Raw genomic sequence first — 8,832 nt, forward strand, 5'->3', positions numbered from 1 at the left:
AGATTTTGCTCGTTGCAATCACTTCACCTCACAAACAAGCACGTCCGCTCAGCTCGGCTGTTCGCACTGAACGGGGGTGGATTCAGTGAATAAGTGATAATGGGATTTTTCAGATATAAACATGGATCAACCTGAAATATATTTCAAGAATACCTAACCTCAACAAATCATGATACAATTCCTGGGTTTAATAACCAGAAAATGGACTAATAATAAATCTGTTGCTCCAACTATAACTAAAATAAGGAACTTTAATTGTTAAAACAAATATTTGGATTATTTTTAAAGTGGACACAGGAATGAATAAGGTAGTAGGTACGATACATCTCTCTTTACGTTGGCTAACAGAATTAATTTTAAATCTTTTTCATTTCAGGGTAACTGGGACAGGTTGGGCCACTCTGAATATACCAATATATAAATATATCTAACTTGAAATTTATGTAATAAAAATGTGAAATCTAAACTAATAAAAATTAAACCCGTAACCCTTATTAGAAGAAAACTTAAGTGAAAAATAAGATCCCATCAGGGCATAATTATTAATACGGACAAAATGCCATTTAGCTATAGGTAATTCAACCATTAGATTGAGGGAAATAACATAAGAAATACTATGAATGGTGTAAATTTATAAATGTACGTTCTTAAAATATGATTATTCAAATAGGTTTCTGTTGTGCCTAGTAAATGATAAGAATAACATTAAAACGAAGAATATTTGTATTTACGTAAAAATAACATTTAGTAAATGTCTTTTTGTGGGACCATAAACGTNACGCGTCGGGCCGCGCGCTCAGCCACTATCTCGAATTCCTCGTCTTCGTCGGGCAGCTGAGGCAGTCTACACTGCAGTTCCAGACTATCGGCGAAAGCCGCAGCCTTTTCCTGGCTCGTGTAAACCACCCCCACACTACCGTGGATTGGAGGAATTTTACGGTGAGCGGTCTGTCGCAGGGCCCTCTGCGTTTTCCAGAGGCTGTTGTCTTGTGGATCCATCCTGGAAGCTGTGCTTTCCTTTTTGGATGCCGAATTTCCTTTTACAGAAGCTAGGTGCACTGTGGACGAACGTGTTCTTGGCCAGATAACTTCAATTTGAAACGTGCCCACGTCTTGGAGGTGGAGCGTCCAACAACTCTACTACCCCAGATTAATTCAAACATTAATCTGGGGTATAAGTTAGTAACATGTTATTCAATCTGAACTGAAACAGTTGCTTGGCGCAAAGGAACGTACCTACCACGGTACTCGGAAACAAACGCAACGTAAGAAATACTACGAAATACGAATGGTGTGAATCCTAGATTAGAGAAGTATAGTGTAAATTTATAAATGTACGTTCTTAAAATATGATTATTCAAATAGGTTTCTGTTGTGCCTAGTAAATGGTAAGAATAACATTAAAACGAAGAATATTTGTATTTACGTAAAAATAACATTTAGTAAATGTCTTTTTGTGGGACCATAAACGTGAAATTCCTTCAAAACATATCTTTGTTAAGTGGAAATAGCAATTTATTTTCTTCAATGCACTGAGAAAAGTAAGAGAATAAGCAAATCAATTTTTAAAGTTAAGGTATACCATTCGGAGAAGTTTCAGCATAGTACACAGAAATTACTTTAGAGTTGAATGACCTTTAAGAATGCCAGAGTATGCAGTGTGTGCTGTTTTTTGGAAGAGGTTACAAATAATCGGCATATAATTAATAGGTATATAATAATAATTTATCCATATAAACTACAAACGATATATTATTTTAAATAAAAATAAGCAAATGACTATATATTTAATAAATGTTTACATTCGTTTCAAGAAAGAAAAAGATGAAATATAAGAAATACAGTATTTGGCCAGGTGCATCTATTTTAAAAGCTAACACGTTTGAATACATATACATAATATGCAAATATAATTTACATAATAATTTAAAGTATTTTATCTAATAGTAGTTCGTGAAAAAAAAAGTGAAGTTCGTAGAGGAGGCACAGAACTTGTTACATTAATTCTGGGCTAATCATTTCATTACTGAATATGCTGGTGTAGACAGTATTTTATTTGTTTCCAATAAAATTCCCAAGATAATATAGCATAATACAGATGGAGACAAAATGTTTTATAAACACTATCCGTAAAAATAAGAAAATTTCTGAGTATAACCTACAAAATATGTTATATCTTAAATGTCACTGTAAGTTAATGCCTACCGAGACAAAACATTACTTTGTACCTACTGGTAGAGTGACCTATAGATTAATAGGTATACGAAAACAAAACTAGTGCCCTGCTAAGCAAAATAAACTTCACAATAATGATATTTTAGAAAACAACTACTCTAAGACCTCAACCAGTATTAAATATGTACATTACATACATTTTTTTAGATATTTTGTTAGTTAATAATAACCGATTAGTTTGCCGGGCACAAATTGCTGCGCTAATTCGTGACGTCATTTAGTGCGATCCAGAATCGAGATCAGATAGCCGGTAGGTACAAAGTAATGATTTGTGCCAGTAGGCACCAAGTTGCAATGACATTTTAAGATATAACAACAGTTTGTAGGTTACATATCACACTCAAAACTTGTCGATAGACATTTCGTAGTACTTGCACTCCTCTTTTTTATTGTTTTATTAATTTAACTACAATGCACTTTTAAGATATTTTTTATAAGATTTTAAATTAATATTTTAATTATTACAAGTTTTTTTTGTTAAACTTAAAATTGGGTTTAAGCCCATGAAAAAACAAAAAAAAAACATGAAAACTTGACATGGCAATATTGTCCTTTTTTTATTAGGTCGATTTTTTTAATTGATTTTAGTTCATTTGCACTTTTGCAACTAGGACCTACACCGATGCTCCAAAACGGCATAAAATTCACAAAGAAACTTAGAACCAACCCACCGATGCGTTAGCGGCTGTCCGCCTCGGGGTTGTCGTGTCTCTGCCGATGCCTCGGAAGATAGATCTTGTGCCTCGTCTCGAAATCGCACTTGTCGCACTTATACATCTGTACTTTCTTGCTGTGGATCTGTTCGTGACTTATCAGGTTACGCTTGTACTTCGTCTGGAAGTTGCATGACTTGCATGAGTACGTCGGCACGTCGGAACTATCCTCGTGAATCAGCTTGTGCTGCCCCAAGGACCTCCTGTACTTCGTCTCGAAATCGCACAAGTCGCACCGGAACATTTGCACCTGCGACGCGTCCTTGTGCATCAGCATGTGACCGTTATAGTTTATCTTGTGCTGCGCTTGGTAGTCGCAAAGGTGGCACTTGTACATTGGCAGGCGCGACGGGTCTCTGTGCTTGAACACGTGATACTTGATGTTCACCCTTTTTGTGGTTTCGTAGTCGCAGTCGTTGCACTTGTACATCCGGAGCTGCGAGGGATCCTTGTGCGTCGTCAGGTGGCGTGTCAGGTTCATCTTGTGCCTCGATTCGTAGTCGCAGGCGTCGCACTTGTACATTTGCACCCGCGTCAGGTCCTTGTGTTGCACCATGTGACGTTTGAGACAGTCCTTGTGTTTGGTTTTATAATCACAGTCGTTGCACGAGAACATTCGCACAACTGACGAGTCGCGATGTGTCACCATGTGACGTACGAGGCACTCCCTATGTTTCGTTTTATAATGGCAGTCGTTGCACGAATACACCGTGACTATCGAAGTCTCTTCGTGTTCTAGCTGGTGATTCTGAGGGCTAGAATCGGTGTTTTGCGCTTCGGCAGAACTTACGTGTTTCTGTTGATGCCTCTTGAAGGCAAACTTATGGTTTGTTTTGTAATCGCACGATTCGCACTTGTACTCGCTCTTTTGCGCTCGCGAGATACTGTCGTGCGTCGACAGGTGCTTAGTGAGATTGTATTTATTCCTCGTTTCGAAATCGCACTCACTGCACTTGTACGAGCGTACCTCCAGGGATTTTTCGTGCACTATTAATTGGTGCCTGTTGACGCTGCACTTGTATTTTGTTTCGAAATTGCAATAGTCGCATTTGTAGCTTTGTGGTGGGGGGGCGGGAGGTTCTACGCGCTGCAGCAGCTGCATATGAAGCGACTTCTTATATTCGGCTGAAGCTTTTATATGTCTCGCGTAATGTGCCGTGAAACGGCTCTCACTTTTGGTTTCGTAAACGCATTTGCCGCATTTGTACGGTACCTGGTTCGGTGTGCTCTTGCTTCTGGATCTTTTAGTTTTTTTCACTAATCCGCTGTCGTGTTTCGATTTATCTGCGACCTCTCGCAAGTCTCTAGACGCACTGTTCTCAGGCGTTGCGTGCCTAAAAAAATCGAACTGTAAGCTTCTACCTCCAAGATGGTGGGAAAAGTGTTACATAACCCTAATAAAAGGTAAATAATTTATAACAAGTGAATTAATTTTTAATAACAAATTTGATGCGGTACTTATATAAAAATAGTCCTCCCTTACCCGTCTTCTTCATCTAGTTCCGGTTTTATCTCGATGCATTCAGTTTTGATGGACATTTCCGTCTCGTCTGTTTCACACAGTTCACCCAACTGTTCAATCTTAACGAATAAGTCAGATGGCGATTGACTCTCCAGGGCTGAACTGTCACAAGTGCTTCTAATTTTTTCTTCTACTTCTAAACAATCCTTTAGAAAGCTGTTGTGTGTGCACAGAGAATCAAAGCACGGTTTACATACAACAGGACCTTTAATAACCTTTATAACCTACAAAATTTTAAAAAATAATGACAAAAATACAGACATTTCCAATATATTATCGTTCATACCATTTCTGGGACGAATTTCTGAATAGCTTCGAGTTCCTCTTCGCGTATGCATCTAAATTCACTTTTTACTAACTGCATACACAGTCCACATACCTTTTGATCGCATGAAATATCCATTAACTGATCGCTTGCCTTTTCTTTCATATAAACTGCTCCTAAGTCGAGCTGTAACATATTCTCGCAATCCTTATTTGAAATAACTGTTTTATTGGTATTCCTACACATTGATTTAAAGTCGAAGGCTGCATTTAATTTCTTATTGCAAGCGTTACATATTAACTCCTTGTTCTCAAAACGTTTCTGAAATATATACATCGTCAGAAAGCAGAAAGTAATGGAAGAATAAAGGGATTAAGTATTATATGTTTGCACACCAAGCACTGTAAGAGTTATGCTAATTTCTTCACCGACTCACCAACTCTAGTAGAAGGGCACTTAGAATGTTTCTAATATCGTCGTCTATTATTTCAAAGTTTGTATTTGTAATAGTTTTGAGGCAAAGCCTACATGCAAAGTTCTTAAAGTCGGTCATTGCCACAATTTTCTTTTAAAAACAGCCGTAATAAATAAATTCTGTCAAGTACAATGACAGCAACGAATTAATCCACAACCTCAATTAAAATCATCATCTTCTTCTTTAAAATGTTGCTTAAGTTTGCTGTGCTTTAGCCAGTTCCAAAGTGCGTGTGTCAGGTATGTAGATTTAATTTAGATAGTGGATGTCGTCCTATAATAGAAGAAGAAGAAGAACACTGATGCTTCAGGACTCAGGTTAATTTCCCAAATGTCATTTGTCAAATCGTAATAATCGTATTTAAAAGAAAACTTGACTAGTTTTAAGGAAACTACATGTAAGTTTTGCCTTAAAACTATAACAGAAACAAGTTTCGAAGTAATAGACAATGTTACTAAAAAAATTCTAATTTATCTTTCGATTAAATTGGTATGTCAGTCCGAAGTGCTTTTTCTAGGGCACCTACCTTTTCCAATTGTTGCTGAACTATAACTTTCTTAATGATTTAATTTTTGCTTTATAAATGTAAATTTCAGGAATTTGGTGACAAGAACGAACACGTAATATGCAACGTTTGCAATGAGAAGTTAAATGCAGCATTAGACTTTAAATCATGTTTGACCTAAGAGACACGTATATGAAGGAAATGAACAGTGAACAACTAATGGGTATTTCGAACGATCAGAAAGTATGTCGGTTCTGTAAGCAGACAGTAAAAAATGAATTTAGATGCATTCGAGAAGAGGAAGTCGCTGTCATTCAGAAATTTCTTCCAGAAATGGTATATATTCTGAGCAATAAGAAATAAAATGTCATTAAAATATAAAATATAAATATTTTTGCAGAATATGGCCATCGTCAAAGATCCTGTTGTATGTAAACCATGTTGCGATTTTGCGTATGCTCACAACAGTGTTCTAAAAGATTGTCTAAAAGTAAAGGTAGAAACTGAAAATATTCCTGATAGTACAGCTGCAGACATCAAAATAGACACATCAATGGATTTTCTCAGTGAGACCGATAATTTAGACAAAGCAACGGAAATAAATTATATTGAAATGTCCATCAAAAATGAATGTATCGACATCAAATCGGAAGAAGATGAAGACAAGAGGTAAGAAAGAACTATCTTATATTAACTCGTAAGTACTTTACATCCTTATTCATTCAATGCAATTTTTCCAGTGACATGTTTGTATCAAATTCGAATGAAGCGGAAAACGATACTTATCAAATTACATACATTTCTAAACATAAGAAAGGATCCAAGAGTTACAAATGTTATATGGAAATCGGTCAGCAAATCAATTTGAAAGTATATCGGATAAAAATGCATGCATGTGACAAATGCGACTACAAAACAGTTTGTAAGAGCCACTTCAATGAGCATTGCACTACGCATAAGAACGGTTCGGAAGTAAATGGACATTACATCTGTGAATACGAAAATATAAACCGGAAATTCTTTCTTAAGCATCAGCTAAGGTTCGGATTCAAAACGCAGATGTACCCATGTAATGTGTGCGACTATGAAACAAACAGCAAATCCAGCTTTAACCTTCATTACGTGAAACACACACAACTTTCAGAATTAAAAGTACACACACACAAGAATAATATGGAAATTCCAAGTCACCAATTGCAGCATTCGAATCTTCCTTATGCACAAATATTCCAATGTTACATTTGCAGTTTCAAGACGCAGTATAAGACAATTCTGGAACAACACATGTTGGAACATGTAGTACCTACACCAGCACAAATGTACAAATTCGATAGTTGCAACTATGAGACCCAGCACAAGTCAGATTTCGAACGTCACCTGTTGGAACACAGAACTCCTACACAAGGGCAAATGTACAAATCGCGCAGCTGCGTTTATCAGACTGAAAATCCGAGTGACCTCAAACATAAGGCTCCTTCGCCTGCGCAAGTGTACCAGTGTGTCATGTGCGATTACAAGACTAACACCAAGGCCAGCTTCAATTCCCACCGGCTAAGACACGATAGTTCTACAGAAGTTTGTATCTCCAGACCCGAGCACGAACTAAACTACAAGACTTCACGTCGGAGTCGCCGATCACGGCGGGGGAAGCTTTCTATAGCACCACTGCACAAGTGCGACGTGTGTAGTTATGAAGTCAAGTATAAAAAGGACCTTAAACATCATATGTTGCAGCACGAAATTCCCCCGGTAGGACAAATGTACAGATGTCATGTTTGCCGTTTTGCAACCGAGTATAAAAGGGGTCTTAAAATTCATATGGCGGTACATAAAATTCCTTCGACCGTACTCGACGTCAAGCATCATATTCCTTGCTACAATTTAGAAAATAAAACTTTAGCAGCGCCAATGTACATACGTAATGAATGCGTTTATCAGACCAAGTCGGACTACCCAGGAGCACAGCCACATAAATGTGAGGTCTGCAGTTACGAGAACAAGGATATGGGCAAACTTCTGGAACATCTGTTGAAGCACGAGGGTGCTTGGGAGGTTGTAACGTTGTGCGAAATGTGTGATGTCGAAACGACGCACCTGTGTCGGCAGCTGAGGCGCGACACTTGTGGAGTACAAATTAACAAATGTACCCTTTGTGACTTCAAAACTTCCGTTATTTTGAGACAGAATGAAGACGTCGTGCACAAACAAGACGTACAACTGTGATATTTTCAGTGATAAACCCATTTTGTTAGTGTCAATGGAAACAAAAAATATTCAAATGTACAAATAGTGTGATTGCGAAACAAATACTAATCACATAAATAGTTGATTAAATACGATAAGTGGAAATGGACAAGGGATTATAGATAGTAAAAAATAATAACTTTGTTCTGTTGTGTTTATTCATTTTTGTCAGCCTTCAAGTGGTCAGCATTTTCTCTGAAATATGATTTAATAAAAAAAACATTCTATTTTTTTTCGATTTTCTACCTGCACATTATAAAATAAACAATATTTTTATTGAATTGTTATTTAGTTCATCTCAAATCTCAAAGAATATGACAATAACAATTCTCCAGATTGAGGGAAATGAATCGATTTTTATACTATAAAATATTGCGAATTTCTCAAGGCATTTTATTTGGTGACGATTAAATTCAGTTTTGTATAAAAAAATGCATTGATTATAACTAATAAGAAATGAAAATTACCAAAAACCGTTGGGAATACCAAAATGTTAGGAAGATAGAGAGGAAAAACTCGAAAAAAGCCCTTTGTTACAAAAACCAAAAGGTCTTCTATAAAAAAAACAAATTCAATTAACGACGGGCAAATTTCTGTAAATACAGTACTGGCATACCAAAATTTATTTGACAAATGACAAACTAGTAAGACGGGAAAAAAAACTAAAATGACTGACGACTTCTAACGGCTAAATGAAGCAAGTTTGAATCAGGGCCCGAGAACTTATACTTGAAAATATGGGGACACTGGGAACCACGTGACTTGAGATGGATATACAAGTTGGGGAAAGAGTCTATAGATGTCGCCACAAAGATTTTGTAGAATAAATTTTGACAATTGCAATTATGAATCATTTCATGTCATTCATGTTGT

The 8,832-nt window shown here is 36.7% G+C and overlaps 2 protein-coding genes across 2 annotated transcripts; one reads left to right on the plus strand and one right to left on the minus strand.

Moving 5' to 3' along the window:
• Positions 1 to 2,913: 2,913 nt before the first annotated feature.
• On the minus strand, positions 2,914 to 5,343 carry LOC108916189 (zinc finger protein 845-like). The gene is made up of 4 exons (XM_018722395.1): positions 5,172 to 5,343; positions 4,757 to 5,056; positions 4,432 to 4,694; positions 2,914 to 4,282 (listed from the first exon to the last, which is right to left on the minus strand). The coding sequence occupies exons 1-4, from the start codon at positions 5,286 to 5,288 to the stop codon at positions 2,914 to 2,916; spliced, it is 2,049 nt and encodes a 682-aa protein (XP_018577911.1). The 5' UTR covers positions 5,289 to 5,343.
• A 480-nt stretch (positions 5,344 to 5,823) lies between these two features.
• On the plus strand, positions 5,824 to 8,142 carry LOC108916194 (zinc finger Y-chromosomal protein 1-like). Its single transcript, XM_018722401.1, has 3 exons — positions 5,824 to 6,051; positions 6,116 to 6,384; positions 6,456 to 8,142. The coding sequence occupies exons 1-3, from the start codon at positions 5,884 to 5,886 to the stop codon at positions 7,936 to 7,938; spliced, it is 1,920 nt and encodes a 639-aa protein (XP_018577917.1). The 5' UTR covers positions 5,824 to 5,883; the 3' UTR covers positions 7,939 to 8,142.
• The last annotated feature ends 690 nt before the right edge of the window (positions 8,143 to 8,832 follow it).

Source organism: Anoplophora glabripennis, unplaced genomic scaffold (assembly GCF_000390285.2).
Source record: "Anoplophora glabripennis isolate ALB-LARVAE unplaced genomic scaffold, Agla_2.0 scaffold1803, whole genome shotgun sequence".
In the NCBI taxonomy this organism is placed as follows: domain Eukaryota; kingdom Metazoa; phylum Arthropoda; class Insecta; order Coleoptera; family Cerambycidae; genus Anoplophora; species Anoplophora glabripennis.

Coding starts and splice junctions, on each gene's coding strand:
- LOC108916189 (XM_018722395.1), bottom strand. CDS start 5,288: ATGACCGACTTTAAGAACTTTGCATGTAGGCTTTGCCTCAAAACTATT. Junction 4,695..4,756: donor AGAAATTCGTCCCAGAAATG/GTATGAACGATA, acceptor AAAATTTTGTAG/GTTATAAAGGTTATTAAAGG. Junction 4,283..4,431: donor GAACTAGATGAAGAAGACGG/GTAAGGGAGGAC, acceptor CGATTTTTTTAG/GCACGCAACGCCTGAGAACA.
- LOC108916194 (XM_018722401.1), top strand. CDS start 5,884: ATGTTTGACCTAAGAGACACGTATATGAAGGAAATGAACAGTGAACAA. Junction 6,052..6,115: donor AGAAATTTCTTCCAGAAATG/GTATATATTCTG, acceptor ATATTTTTGCAG/AATATGGCCATCGTCAAAGA. Junction 6,385..6,455: donor GAAGAAGATGAAGACAAGAG/GTAAGAAAGAAC, acceptor CAATTTTTCCAG/TGACATGTTTGTATCAAATT.